Here is a 16186-nt window from a genome sequence, read left to right as displayed (position 1 = left end):
GTGGTTACTAGTGTGTATTTCCTCTTACAAATTAATCAGTTTGTATCTCGGAATTCCCTTCTCACAACCAGGGTCCCATTGTTCAAGTGATTAGGTTTGAGTGGTTCATTGCCACCAGTTTAGCATTCAGGTGATGGCCTTGCTAATGGGAACAGGATAGGTAGTTCCCCAGCTCATTGTTTTATAAAGATATTTGATATGAAAGGGTATCAAAGCAATATGGAGCAAAGGTTGTAGAGTTGAGATACAGATCGGCCATGATCCAAATAGCAAAACAGGCTAGAGGGGCTGAGTGGCCTAACTCTCTTCGTCCAGACAATGGAGTTACTAGTGAGAAACATGAGTCTTTGCATGTACGAGGAAGTAGACTGTTTTATTGCTAATTAAAACTCACATACGAAGCCAAAAACTGAAAATGGCGGAGATCGAAAAAAATATATATAAACAATCAACATACAAGTTAACGCATCATGCGTTTAAACCTTTCACAGAACAGATGTAGATGATATTCTGATAAAAGAGCTGCAACAATTCATATAACTGTTCTCTCTACAAATGCTGACTGATTCGCTGTTTTCAACATTTTCTACTTTTAATTAAAACCTCGCCTCTTTCCACACCGCTGTTCAACTGAATAAAACGGCCACAGAACTAACAACTCACAGCAAAACACAACACAGACACTCCCTGAACTACGCCTCTGCTTAATCAGACAGCAGCTTTTCAATGGGAAACCGCACCCGATACATTGTAGGAGATACCAACCGCCCGGGGGGAGCTGAAGATAGAAACCCGCAGACAGAAAAATAGGATAGGCCCAGGTCAAGTAATTGTACTCGTCAAATCTATCTTCCTGTAATTAAAATCTATTACTATAAAATACCAGGTAGAATCACCTCTGCGTGTGTGGGTGTTGTTTGATTGGATGAACTGTCCTCCCCTGGGGAGACGGTTTCCGTGTTGCCAGTTGTGGGAGAGGAAGTTGAGCTCCGGCTGTACCCAGACTTCGACATTGCGGCAATGGCTTATCCTGGATATGGCGCGGTATGTATTAGGCAGTAACAACCAGACAGCGTCAACTCGGTACAACTGAACGGACAAAATTGTGCTGAAGGAGACCGTCTGGAGTCGGACTTTCATCGAGAAGTTGATGGGGGTTTTTTTCTGTGTGTCTGGCGGGAATTTAGCAACGCTATTTACCACGACTCGATTTCCGTTTTACTCGCACTGTTGGTTGTATCAGTTCATATTTAAATAATTCTGCACGTTAACCACATTAATGACCTCCCCTGTCAGTTAGTTAGTGTGTAACTGGGCAGGGGTAGAGCGTCTTTCAGATGCTTCCAGGAACTTGGCCTGTGTGGGACTGGTTTGTGATGCAATGGGGCCGCCTTTGATTGTACTCTCCGATTCGCCCTTCCTTCTCCCTCTTGAGGCTTCACCTGTGCAACTCGGTGCTTGTGCTTTCCTTGATTCATACCAAGAGCTGGAGTCATAGTCATAGAGTCATTATGGCACAGAAAGGTAATTCGACCCATTGAGTCTATGCTGGTGTTTTGTAAAGTAATCCAGTCAGTCCTATTCTTCCACTCTATCCCCTAGCCCTTCTAGTTTATTTCCCTCCAGCGTCCATCCAATTTCCTTTTAAAATCATTGATCATCTCAGCTTCCACCACCCTCATAGGCAGTGAGTTCCAGGACAGTACTGCTTGCTGTGGAAAAATAGTTCTTCCTCACATCTCCCATATGTTTTTGCCCAAAACCTTAAATCCATGTGCCCTAGTCCTTGTACCATCAGCTAATGGGAACAGCTTTTCTTTGTCTACCTTGCCTGAACCAGTCATAATCTTGTACAGCTCTATAAAATCTACCCTCAAACTCCTTGCTCCAATCTAACCTTGTAGCTAAAATTGCTCATGCCTGGAACCATTCTAGTAAATCTTCTCTGCCCCTCAAGGACCCTTTCATCCTTCCTAAAGTGTGGTCACCAGAACTGGATGCCAGTAATCTGGTTGTGACCTAACCAGAGCTTTATAAAGGTTCAGCATAATTTCCCTGCTTTTATGCTCGGTACTTCTAGTTCAAGATCCCATATGCTTTACTGACTACTATCTCAATATGTCCTGCCATCTTTAATGATCTATGCACAAGGACACCACTGCCCCCCCCCCCCCCCTCCCCCTCCTCCCTCCCAGGTCCCTCTGTCCCTGAACACTCTTTAGAACTGTGCCATTAAGTCTGTATTACTTCTCCCTATCCCTTCTTTCAAAATGCTTCACCTCACACTTCTCTATTAAATTCCATCTGTCACTTATCTGCCCATTCTGTAGCTTATCTGTGTCTTACTACAGTTGATTGGTATTGTCCTCACTGTTTGCTGCACCTCTAAGTTTGGTATTGGCAAATTTTGAAATTTTACTCTGTATTCCACTATCCAAGTCATTTATATGTATCAAAGGCAGTGGTCCTGGCACTGACCCTTGGAGAACACCACTGTCTACCATCCTGCATTCTGAAAAATAACCATTTACCGTGACTTGCTGTTTTCTGTCAAGTCTATATTTTTTATCCAAACTGATACTGACTGACCTATTCCATGAGCCTCAATTTTGTTAACCAGCCTTTTATGTGGTACTTTGAACGCTTTCTTAAAATCCATATGGACAATGTTCACTGCATTCCCTTCATCAGCCTTCTCTGTTACTTCATCAGAAAATTCAATTCAGTTAGTTAAACATGATCTGTCTTTTACAAATCATGCTGGCCCTCCTTAATTAACTCAATCCTTTCCAAATGCCTGTTAATTTTTTTTTGCCCTGATTTTATTGTGAGTAAGATCTTACTCACTGATAAACTGGCCTGTAGTTACTAGGGCTATCCTTAACACCCTTTCTTGAAAAAGGTGTCATATTTTGCTGCTTTCCAATCCTCTGGAACCTCTCCTGTATCTAGGGAAGTTTGGAACATTATGGCAAGCCCTGCTGCTGTCTCTACCTTGATTCCCTTGGATGTAAGCCATCTGGACCAGGTGACTTATCCACTCTAAGCATAGGCAGGATGGACTGGAAAGGCTGGCTATCAATTGTCCCCCCATCCATTACCTCTACTATCTCCACTTATACCAATATCTTGTCAGCATCCTCTTCCTTAGTAGATACCAATACAAAGTGCTTATTAGGTATTCTAGCTTTGCCCTGTGTCTCTAAGTATATATCGCCCTTTGTCCTTATAGACCTCACCCCACTTCTTACTACCCATCAATTTTTATTTTTGTTTGGGGGGAGGGCAGGGGGTAAGAAAGACTATTTGGCCTTTCTGTCTAGCAAGAGCCCACTCCTCCATCATCTACAACTGCAAAAATAAATCCAGGGACTTTACTTTCATTATCCTATCTGGAGGTCTTCTGCATGTGTTTTTAAGAAAAACTTCATAATATCGGTCTTAAATTTCCTCTCTTTTTTTTTGTTTTTGAAACTGGGATCCTTTGACCCACTATTAGGTGGAGGGTTGAAGTAATGTGCTGAATTGACCTCTTCTATTTGCTATCTTGCAAGTTGATCTGTGACCAGGAGTGTAGTCCAGCTGCAGGCTGCTGCACCTTTTTCCTGTGGAAATTTGTCAAAGCCTTTTTGGAAACTTAGGGATACACGTAACAGTACTTTCCAAGGTCCTCTTTACTTCCTTAAGGTAAAGGAATTGTCAGGGTCCTCCCCAACTTGATGCTATGTTGGCTGCTTTTAACATGGTTAAAATACTGAAAATTCTGAAGTTTTTATTGCTAACTGTTCCTGTTATTGTAGCTTATCGCAATGAAAGACTAATGGATTTGCAGTTTCTTGGGTCCTTTTTGTCATTTTTGAAATTGGGCGGCACATTAGTTTGTTCTTGGGTAACCTCCTGAGTGTTTATGATGACCAATAGAACCCCTCAAACCTAATTTCTACACTTTTTCTCAGCACCTTAAGATAAATACTGTCCATCCCTGGAGATTTCTTTGAGCTGTTTTACCATGTCTGGAGCCTGCACCTCATTGATGTCAAAATTGTTAATCTTCCTTTGAATGTGGAAGGCTTACTTCGGTTTTCCCTAGTGAATAGTTGGAGGAATGTTCATGCTTGGTTTCAGCCTGTTAGCATCCTTTAGGGTGTTCTGATTGCCTTCCTCCTGTTCTGGGAAAATGTCTTGCTGCTGTTTGTAGCTTTTTTTACTTCTGGGTTCCTCTTTGGCCCATGAACCATGATTGCATTGTGATTCTGAGCACTTCTTTGTTTCTATTGTCCCTTGAACATCGACCTGTATGATTTGTAGTGTGTTTTTTTTTTAAATTCCTTATTTCACTTTTTGGAATATCATGTTGGTCCATTTAGCTGTTCAAGGCCATAAGTTATGATAGATCTTCAAAAGGAAGGACTTTTTTTTTTGTATTAACTAGAGATGGACAGGTTCATGCATGCAATCTTGAAATCTGATGAATAATTGTAGTGAACTTTGCAATGTGTGCTGGCTGTACCATTATATTGCAGTCAGATCAATTCTGAGAAAAGCTGCCGTCTGAGTTGAGCTGTATACTATAGTACAGTCATGAATGCTGAATTAGAAGTAGCATCAAGTTAAACTAACCTGTACAATTGGTCAGATGCCAGTCCCCAGTTTGAACAGATTGCAGCACGTTGGTGATGGATAATGCTGAATATAATGTACTCTGTATATAACCTGGGTGTGCACGCACAATATGGAGGATGGTTTTCCTCTGTTTGGAAGTTTTTTAAATTAAAATTTGTTTACTGATGTGCATGAAGAGGGCAGAAACTATAAATTCATCATAGAATAGTGCTGTTTTGCAGCATCCCAGATAAAATGGGCAGCACCATTAATCTGTCAACATGGACTAAATAACCTGAGCCTGATTGTGACACTCTGTCTCCCTATGCCCAGCAATAAATGTTTTCCAGCACTACTGGCTATAAAACACCCCTCTAATACCATTGCAGGAGTCACACCATCATAAATGTATAAACTAATCAGTTATCTTGCTGATTTGAATGATCAGCAAGGTATGTAGCCTTTCTACTCGGAGGAGCTCTGTACCAAAAATGTATTGTAAATGATTCAGCTGATCTTTATTGATCTTTGTATATTATTTTCCATCAATCTTCTACTCTGCAGAAGGCATCACTTTGTTACAGAAATAAAGTTCCAGAGGCATCAGATGTCTTCCAGTACCTCATCTAAGTGGCCATTAATTCACGTGTAAGCCTTGGTAGGCTATTGAGAGATGGGAGAGTCACAGCTGAGCCCTGTGCTCTTCCTGTCTGATGGCCAAATGTGCATGTCCAGCAGGGGACTCTGAGTAATGATCAGGAGTGAGGACCCTGGCTGATTCTTCTTGCTCCATAATCTAGGAATGCTAAGGCCATTTGTGGACCTCTGCCATTTTAGCATGGGTAGCACAGATGGAATCAAAAGTGGGACCTTACTGGCCTGTGTTGATGAGTTACTTCATTCTACAAATTTGCTGGGATATTAATTTCCATCTAACACAGTTGTGTCAGATTGTCTGCCTTGTAGATTAATTGCTAAATAGTAACTTAGAGTGAACAACATTATAAAATCTGAAGGAATTTTACCATAGGATTATGTGGATGCCAACTATATGAACAGTGATCTTTGAAGAGGTACAGATTTTTAAAAATGCTTCATTGAGTTTGAATTCACCTAGAAACATTTTTCATGTTTAATTTTATAATTGTACAAAAAACATAACAGCTGCAGTCACTAGAAAACGTCTGGCAACATAGTTTAACGGGCACGCTGACATTTTTATTTGGTTTTCAATGATGCCTTACTGGATAAGGGCAAATGAGTACTCTTCTTTGTGAAAGAAGGAACTAAATGATTAATCAAACAGTTCAGGTTAGGTGGTAACATCAGTTATATGCTGTTCTTTTATCTCCGGAAGCTAGATTTCAATGCAACGCTGACTGACTTGATAGAAGTCTTCTCTGTCAGGTTAAAGGGTTCTGAGAGAAATAATCGTCCACTTCTGCCATGTGGAAATTGAGTTTTCAGCACAAGATTGTCCAGAAATTGTTCCCAAATTGTGTTTTTTTTCCCCCCATGAAATGGCTGGTATGGGAAACAGAACATGTCACCTAGCGTTTTGCATATTGGGTAGAAGAGAATGCTACACCTGATCTGGAAACACTTGATTGTGACACTGGGTTCTGGATATGCCTGGAGATTTCTTCATGTGACCTGTTGCGCCTCCCCCCCCCCCCCCCCCCCCCCCTCAACTGCTCCCTCCCTGGTCAGTCATAGTCTCCACCCCCCCCCCCCCCCCCCCCCCGGTTGCATTATTTTATCACTAAAGAATAAAAGTGAATATGGGGGTGGGAACACTTTTTTGATGCTCCTATGATTTTTCTCCTGAGTTGCTTGCATCAGTGTTTTTAATTCCTGAAGACTGTCTTGGAGGTTTGGCAACCACATGTCCAGAATGGGAAATTGTTCTTTTCCGGAGTTAATGTCAGCACAGAACCTTTTAAAAGCCAAGTTAATATTTTGCAATATGCATGTATATTTGGGCATTTCTTGAGGCTGAAACTATATATTTTTGGAAGAATCTGCATCTGTTTCAAATCTCTAATTCTTTATGTTTAAAAATACTGTGAACCTTCTATATTTACATTTAGTATATAATAGCCTAATTACAAACTGTAACATAGATGCTTTAAACTATGGCCTTCCAACAGAAGGTGGTAGTTAGTGACTTCAGTAAACAGTTGCACCCTTTTATAGCTAAGTGCTTTAAGTTGCATCTGCTTCACAAGTGTTCAATATAAATCAGTAGTTTCAAAGTATTTTTTTAATTATGGAATAAATAATGGGAGAGTGTTATATTTTAATTTGTCACTACCGTGTAATTTTCTGAAATATGCAGATTAGATAATCAGATTATTTAAAGTTTCCCATTATTTACAATAGCATTCCTTTGAGTACAATGTCAAATCTGGCTGTACTTGAACTCCCAGATCAAAGGCTAGCTGTGGGCTCAATGGCAGTAATCATCTAACAGATGGGAACCCGTGGGATCAGGTGGAACACTGATTTTGCACCCTGCCCAATATTCCTCTCCTTTGGTTTCAGTGGAGAGTCATCTTGGGTGAGTTGGAAAACCAGCATTGCATCTGATCCCACCAGTTTCCTGATGGGCAGGTTAGCTTAAAATTACCCCAGATATGTCCAATAAAATTACACTTCATAGAGCAAGCCTACATTTATATGCAAGTTTGTCATTTAATTTGTCAGATACCTCTCCAACACCCATAGTAGAACAAGAGTTAACATTCTGACTTTATAAAGCAATGCTTTCTGCCTGTCCCAAATGGGGCACATCTCTGGACACTCCCTTTTTTGGAGCAAGGCTTCCCCAGCTACTAGAGAGTGAAGCCAGCCTGGATATAGACATATGCTGCAGAACACCCAGGGAAATGAGCAAGATTGCTTGCATGGACCCTCTTCGTTTGCTGTGGATCTGACCTCTGGACCCCATGGCCCTGGCATCCAGCACCAAGGAGTGCAAATGTCAGGAAACTGGGCAGAGGCCACATTCTTCTTCTTTACATGGCATTACTGTTTTCTTGCACATGTATCAGCAGGCATGGTGGAATGTAAAATGGTAGGGCCAATGTGCAGCAAGTCCCCAACTTGCTTTGTATCTCCATAGACTAGATCTGCTGGAAAGCTGGCAATATTGAGAGGTAGAAAGCCAAAACCAGAAACAGTAACCTGTACCAGTAGTCTGCAAAATGCAGGCTATAATTGAGTTGCGGTGCAGGTCAGTGTTTAAACAAAAACTGACCTTGGTTTTTATCAGTTTGTGGGATTTGAGCATCGCTGGCAAGCCCAGCATTTGTTGCCCATCCTTATTGCACCTGAGAAAGTGGTGGTGAGCTACCTTCCTGAACCATTGTAGTCCATGTGGTGTTGGTACCCCCACAGTGCTGTTTGGGTTAAAATCCTGGAACTCCCTCCCTCTGACCATGAAAGAACAGCGTTTTTTTTAAAAATTAGTTTCAAGTCAGGGTGGTGTGTGACTTGGAGAGGAATTTGAAGGTAGTTCTATCTGCTGCTAGATAGAGGTCATGGATTTGGAAGGTGCTGTCAAAGGAGACTTGGCGAGTTGCTGCTGTGCATTTTGTAAATGGTATACACTGCTGCCACTATGCACCAGTGGTGGAGGGAATGAATGTTGAAGGTGGTGGATGGCATGCCATTTAAGTGGGTTGCTTTGCCCTGGATGGTGTTGAGCTTCTTGAGTGTTAAAGCTGCACTTAAACAGGCAGTTGAGAGTATTCCCTCACATTCTTGACTTGTGCCTTGTAGATGATGGACAGGCTTTGGGGAGTCAGGAGGTGTTACTCACTGCAGAATTCCTAGTCTCTGACCTGCTCTTGTAGCCACTGTATTTATACAGCTGGTTCAGTTAAGTTTCTAGTCAATGGTAATCCCCCAGGATGTTGATGTGAGGGTTCAGTGATGGTAATGCAGTTGAACATCAAGGGGAGATGGTTAGATTCTCTCATTGGAGCTGGTCATTGCTTGGCACTTGTGATGCATAAATGTTTTCACTTATCTGCCCAAGCCTGAATGTTGTCTAGGTCCTGCTGCATGCAGGCATGGACTGCTTCAGTATCTAAGGAGTCAAGGATGTTGCTGGAGCACTACAATCATTAGTGAACATCCCCACCTCTGACCTTATGATTGAAGGAAGCAGCTGAAGATGGTTAGGCCTAGGACACTACCCTGAGGAACTCCTGCAGTGATGTCCTGGGGCTGAGATGATTGGCCTCCAGAAATCTCAGCCATCTTCCTTTGTGCTAGGCATGACTGCAACCAGTGGAAAGTTTCCCCCGATTTCCGTTGACGTCAGTTTTGCTAGGGCTCCTTGATGTCAAGGGCAGTCACTCTCCTCACCTTTTGGAATTTAGCTCTCTTTGACCAAGGCTGTAATCGGGTCTGGAGCCAAGTGGCCCATGCAAAACCCAAACAGAGAATCGTTGAGCAGATTATTGTTGAGGAAGTGCAGCTTGATGGCCCTGTCAATGACTCCTTCCATCACTTTACTGATTGACAGTAGACTGAGGGGGTGGTAAATAGTCAGATTGGATTTGTCCTATTCGTGGACAGGACAGACCTGGGCAAATTTTCACATTGGTAGATGTCAATGTTGCAGCTGTACTGGAATAATCTTTCCAATTGGGGAAAGAGCAAACTGAGGTTAGTTTGATCATAGCATTTGGAATTAGTGTTTCAAGTAGTCATGCTCCAATTTCCTGTGCATGCCCTTGACGTAACTCCCAGTGGTACATGCTGGAGTGTATTAGTACCTCATGAATTACCATTCTCCATGTGTGAGCCTGGACAGGCAGTTTTGGCAATTTAACAATGGGGCTTGCACAGCAAAGTACAGTCTTGTGCCTATGTGGCATCAGACAAGGCCGTTTCCAGTTTGGGTCACCTCATAGCAATCAGGAGCAAGAGCCTTGGATATTTACTCACTATTGTGGGCATAGTGAGAAAATTACTCTGCCTCCACTCTTTCCATTGACTAGCAACACAAGCTAAAGTAGGGACCTTTTTTTTTCTCTTTTGCATGACTTAGAACCACATTAAGCAGTATATTTACCAACTGAGTTTTCAAGGAAAGTTTGTTTTAAAAAAACAAGCTCACTGGTGGAAGGATGTTGGGTGGTGCAGTGGATTAGAAACTGGCCTTTCATCTCCGGGGCCTACATTGAACTCCAGTCTAGACTGAAGGGATCGGATGTGAAAGGAGTTTAAACCATTTCAGTCCTTTTTACTGCGCAAGGACCTCCAGCACAAGATTGGCCCTAATTCAGCTCTAATTGACATTTGCAGCCTGAGGCCACATGTTGGCTGATGTGAGAAATGTCACTGGAGTAGTTGGTGGGTTTTTTTTGAGCTTGGGGGGCTTAGGCCCATTATAGGAGGAGCTTTACTCTGCTTCTGGCTGTGCTGAGCTCTGAATGCTTGATACTACTGATACTGTGTGCTTTAAATGGGAAGCACTTCACTCCCCAGCACCTGGGTGTGCATAATAATGAAAAGAAAATTCCTAAACAAAATCTACAGTACAGAGAAATGCAAACTAAAAATCGTTTTTTTAAAAAAATGTTTGGGTAAGATCTTCTGTTAGGAACATCTGCCAGAGGACCAGAAAAACCTGTCTCGAATACAGATATGGGAGTAAAATTTCTGGCAATGTGCAACATGGAAATAAATTGCATCTACGTGCAAATATTGATCCAGGAAGTTTAGGAGATTCATGGACTTCACAATGATTGCTGATCTGGACAACACTATTCAGACCCAGTGTTAATCTCGTAAACCAAAGGATTAAATGAATAACATGCTTCTCCTTCAATGATTTTGACTCTAAATACAGATTTCAGGGCATATCAGCTGAAAAGAGAATTTTTCATAAGGTTACTTGCGCAAATGCATTGTCCTAGCTGTGTAGGTACCTCCTCGAATACTACTATAGTTGGCTATTGGGATGCCCTCCTTTTTGTAAAGAAATGGCAGGCCATTTATCTGTCTGTCTAGTCCCATAGCCAAGTCCTCCATGCTGCTGCATGTGAAGCATGCTATAAAGCAGCAGAGGTTTTCGTTTATTGAGCAAAAGAAATTGAAAACTGTCTCCATTTGTATGTATAAATATATATTTGTGACCAAGGTTTTCACCCTTTCTGTTGGTAACCATATCTTTGGTCTGCAAGCTCTCAATAGTAACTACTTGTAGCTAAATATTTATATCTTTTTTGTAGATTTACATATTGTACCATGAGTGAATAGTTAATCCACAACATAAACAATTTTTTTGTGTTGCTGTAAGCATATGCTTACCTTGAAAAGTGTGTGGGTGGAGTTCTCCATTTTAAATATGTGCAAGAAATTTCAGAAGCACAAACACATTAATTTTCAAGCAGATGTGTAGTTTATATAAATTATACTATATTTGGATACATGTGCAAAAGGGCTAGAAAGGAATGTACAAAGTAAGAGAATGGTGCTATTTTTAAATGGGGACTTTTGCAGGAAAAAGCTGATTTTTAAATTGGGCAGAATTTTTATTCACTTTAACGGAGAGGAAAGCAGCTTTCATAGGAAATGGAGTGAGACTTCTTGTAATTACCAGGGAATTGAGGGATATGGGAATAGTTTATGAAGGTGGAGTTGAAGCAGAAGATCAGCCATGACCTTTATTGAACGGTGAAACAGGCTCGAAGGGCCAGATGGCCTATTTCTGCTCCTGTTTATTTTCTTAACTGTGCAATATTCTAATGGCAGCTAGAATTACATGTGCCAGAAATCTAGGCTTATTCATAACTCAGGCTTTTTTTTTAACATCTTCAATTTGAATGTTGTAATTGGGAATATTCCCATCTATTTTTTTTAAAAAAAAGGATAATAAGACCTGCTTGGCGATTTGAAGTAAAATGTTGAGGAAACTTGAGTGAAATTGTCTTTTGCAGTAAATTAAGATGAACACAGTGGACTTGTCAATGATTGCATGTGATCCTTTTTGTCTATTTTTTTTTTTTAAATGCATTTGAAACACGATTTACATGATACACATGGACTTGAATTCACAACTACGCCAGTACATGCTTACTGACCTAAAAGCTGTAAAGGGAGAATAAGATGGAACACTGAGCACAACATTTTAGATGTGAAACTTGTGAATCATTTTGCTTACGAGAGACTTGCATTTATTGATGAGCTCATCCAGTTAGTCCCTTTTTAATTTAATCTGTCATTATATACTATATGGACGCAGGACTGACTGTAGTGATGCAAACATTGGCTTCACTCATGAACCGAGCTATGATTGAGGAGCTGACAGGACAATCGCAATCAGTTAAAATGGGGGTAGTCTGCTCTTTTTCAGTTGGTGAATACTATAAAGTAACTTGCTATACAGTTGAGCATTAAAGCTGGTTAACCAGCTTGCTTTCTCACCAAAAGCAGATACCGCAACCACAAAACAAAGATGAAGTGAAACTACTTTCTGGAAATGCTGTTATTTACTATGCATTAGCTGAATTACAGTGCCTTATCACACCAATTTGGTTGCTAGCCCTCTGGCTCAGGAAGACAGATGTCCTACAAGGTTTGGTATAGTAAGCCTTATGATCCTGGATGTTCTGAGTCTGCAGTTAGCTCCAGCATTTCAATGCCCTACATCAGGTAATGATTTAGATCAAGCTACATTAGTGAGCACTAATCAAACAACCTGATACTACTGTCATCATCTAGACTTGGACATGCAGAAAAGGCACTTGAGCAATGTGCTAGAGAACTGTCATTGAAATCCTCCAACATATAGTAATACATGCACAGAATCTTGCATCAGAGGAGGCCATTTGGCCCGTCTTGCATGTTCTGGCTCTTTGAAAGGGCCATCTAGTTAGTCTCATTCCCCATAGTGCTGCAGTTTGTTCCACTTCAAGTATTTATCTAGTCTTTTGAAAGTTGCCATCAAATCTGTTGCCATTGCACTTTTTTGTCCAGTGATTCCAGATTATAATTTACTGTGTAATAACAATATCTCCTACATGTATGTCAAGCTGTAAGTCATTGAAAGTGGGGGATATCTACATAAACACTGCCTCCACAGAGGTAATGAGGTGCAGAGGAGAGGAGCAGTTGGTGTATTTTTTATTCTTGAGCCAAAGAGAAAGGATAAGACCCATAGTGCAGGCCAGCACGAAAATGGAAATGAGTAAGAGAAGATGGTAAATCAGGAGATATTGCTTAGGTGATTAAATTTTTGTTTCCTTTTCAAGAGCCTGAAAACTAAGTAAGAAGAGGAATGCCACATAAAGTCAGAGGAAATGAGGCAAAAGATTTGATAAAGGATTTAAGGGTACCCATCAAAGGGAAGCGCTCACAGTTGTTGATTAGATGTGAGTAGTATAATGAAACTGTCTCTGAAGATCATTGCACCATCAGAGGGCCACACAGGATGTTAAGATGTGGAGATCAACTATTGCACTGCTGGAGGAATGGAGGTTGAGAGCACCGAATGTGTTTTTTTTTCTGTATTAATGTAGTACTGGATCAACATAAACGGATGATGAGTAGATGAGGTCACGACTGTTGGGTAACTCTGTTAAACATCAGTGGTGGGTAGGGTTTTCAAAACAATCGGTGGGGGGGAGGGGAAATCAACAGGAGCTTGGAGGTTTTGAGTAAATTAGGGAGAGTCAGCACAGATTTCTAAAAGGCAGATCGTGTTTGACTAATCTTGATTTTTTTTTTAATGCAGTAACAGGGTTGATGAAGGGAAAGCAATGGATTTTGTCTGTATGGATTTTAAAGTGTTTGACAAATTACCACATAAAAGGCTGGTTAACAAAATTTGAGGGCTCCTGGAATAGGAGAGTTTGTGTCAGCTTGGATTTTAAAAAATGGCTTAAGGACAGAAAACAGAGTCATGGCAAATGGTTGTTTTTCAGACCAGAGAATGTTTAAAGATTGGTATTCCCCAAGGGTTAGTGCTAGAACTACTGCTTTTTTGATAAATCTTTAAATGACTTGGATATTGGAATGCAGAGTAAAATTTCAAAATTTGCCAATGATGCCAAACTTGGAGGTGTGGCAAACAGTGAGGATGATGCAAATCAAATGCAACAGGACATAAATAGGATAGAATGGGCAGACAAGTGACAGATGGCATTTAATACAGAGAAATGTGAGCTGATGCATTTTGGTAGAAGGGTTAAGGACAGGCAATAGCTCCAAGGAGTGTACAGGGACAGAGGGACCTGGGGGTTCATGTGTATAGATGTTTGAATGTGGCAGGATATATTGAGAGTAGTTGGAAAAGCGTATGGAATTTTGGGCTTTAAACCGAGGTATTGAGTGAAAATAAGGGAAATGATGCTGAACCTTTACAAAGCTCCGGTTAGGCCACAATTGGAGCATTGTGTCCAATTCTGGTCGTCACACATCAGGAAGGATGCGAGGGTCCTTGAGAGAGTGCAGAGAACGATTGACAATGGTTCCAGGGATTGAGGGAGTTTAGCTACAAGATTAGGTTGGAGAAGCTGGGATTGTTCTCCTTGGCGCAAAGGAGATTGAAGGGAGATTGTTTACCTTATTTTAACCTCTCAATCTTGTACACCCAAAGAAAAGCTGTTCCCATTGGATGATTGTACAAGGATTAGGGGACATAAATTTCAGGATTTGGGCAAGAGATGTAGGGGCGATGTGAATTTTTTTTTTTTTTACAGTGGTAATGACCTGGAACTCTGTGCCTGCAAGGCTGGTGGAAGCAGAGACCATGAATGGTTTCAAAAGGAAATTGGAGGGGCACTTGAAGGATTGTTTAAAAATTCAGTCTTTCCAGTCACTGGAAAAGCCAGCATTTATTGGCCATCCTTATTTGCCCTTTAGCAGGTGGTGTTGAGCCACCTACAACTGAGTGGCTTGCTAGGCCCTTCAGAGGGCAATTAAGAGTCAACCACATTGCTGTGCGTTTGGAATCACATGTAGGCAAGACTGGGTAAGGATGGCAGGTTTTCTTCACTGAAGGTCATTAGTGAACCAGTTGGGTTTTTTACGGCAATTCAGTAGTTTCATAGGGTGAAGGAAAATGAAACCTCGCTCTACGGCAGCGAGGCCTGGACATCATATGTCAGCCAAGAGTGACGTTTCAATTCATTCCATCTTCGCTGCCTCTGGAGAATCCTTGGCATCAGGTGGCAGGACCGTATCTCCAACACAGAAATCCTCGAGGCGGCCAACATCCCCAGCATATACACCCTACTGAGCTAGCAGTGCTTGAGATGGCTTGGCCATGTGAGCCGCATGGCAGAGGGCAGGATCCCCAAGGACGCATTGTACAGTGAGCTTGTCGCTGGTATCAGACCCACCGGCCGTCCAGGTCTCTTCTTTAAAGACATCTGCAAACATGACATGAAGTCCTGTGACATTGATCGCAAGTCATGGGAGTCAGTTGCCAGTGATCGCCAGAGCTGGCGGACATCCATAAAGGAGGGGCTAAAGCGTGGCGAGTCGAAGAGACTTGGCAGTTGGCAGGAAAAAAGACAGAACTAAAAGGAGAGAGCCAACTGTGTAACAGCCCCGACAACCAATTTTATCTGCAGCACCTGTGGAAGAGTCTGTCACTCTAGTATTGGCCTTTCTAGCCACTCCAGGCTCTGCTCCACAAACCACTGACCACCGCCTAGGTGCTCACCCATTGTCTCGAGACAAAGAGGCCAAAGAAGAAAGAGTTTCATGGTATTTCATAGCACAGGATCTTATTCCAGAATAATTAATTGAATTTTAAATTTCCCCAGCTACCAACGTGGCATTTGAATTCATGTCTCTGGAGTGTTAGTCCATGCTTCTGGATTACTAGTCCAGCAACATTTCCATTATGATGCTGTTTCCCCCAAACTTATGGGGCTACAGGGAGAGTGGGGGAATAGGACGGAGTGGATTGCTCTACAGAGATGGCATGGATTCAGTGGGCCAAATGGCTGCCTCCTGTGCTGATATGACCCTACAATGATAATGGTAAAAGAATCAAGTCAAGCCAACAGCTGTATTTTAGTCGTGAATGTAGCTTTCGTGGGAATCTATATGATCGCTTGTTTAGAAGTGCATGGTTTTTTTAATATTCATTTCATGGGATGTGGGCGTCGCTGGCCAGGCCAGCATTTATTGCCCATCCCTAATTGCCCTTGAGAAGGTGGTGGTGGGCTGCCTTCTTGAACTGCTGCAGTCCATGTGGGGTAGGTACACCCACAGTGCTGTTAGGAAGGGAGTTCCAGGATTTTGATCCAGTAACAGTGAAGGAGCGGCGAGATAGTTCCAAGCCAGGATGGTGTGTGACTTGGAGGGGAACTTGCAGGTGGTGGTGTTCCCATGCATTTGCTGCCCTTGTCCTTCTAGTTGGTAGAGGTCGCGGGTTTGCAAGGTGCTGTCTAAGGAGCCTTGGTGCGTTGCTGCAGTGCATCTTGTAGATGGTACATGCTGCTGCCACTGTGCGGTGGTGGAGGGAGTGAATGGCACCCCATCTACGAACAGTCAAGCGGGCTGCTTCGTCCTGGATGGTGTCCAGTTTCTTGAGTGAGCTGGTTGAAGACTT

General features: G+C 42.0%; 1 protein-coding gene across 1 annotated transcript in view; it reads left to right on the top strand.

The window, feature by feature from the left end:
- The first annotated feature begins 936 nt into the window (after nt 1–936).
- LOC137347775 (sorcin-like) overlaps nt 937–16186 on the top strand; it is a 43918-nt gene continuing 28668 nt past the window's right edge. Inside the window, exon 1 of the mRNA XM_068012739.1 lies at nt 937–1044. Within this exon, the coding sequence (XP_067868840.1) occupies nt 1021–1044 (24 nt within the window). The 5' untranslated portion in view covers nt 937–1020. The remainder of the gene's footprint in view (nt 1045–16186) is intronic.

Source organism: Heterodontus francisci, chromosome 2 (genome assembly GCF_036365525.1).
Source record: "Heterodontus francisci isolate sHetFra1 chromosome 2, sHetFra1.hap1, whole genome shotgun sequence".
Taxonomy (NCBI): domain Eukaryota; kingdom Metazoa; phylum Chordata; class Chondrichthyes; order Heterodontiformes; family Heterodontidae; genus Heterodontus; species Heterodontus francisci.
The sequence above is the reverse complement of the archived record's forward strand: the minus strand, read 5'-3'. Positions and strand labels throughout refer to the sequence as shown.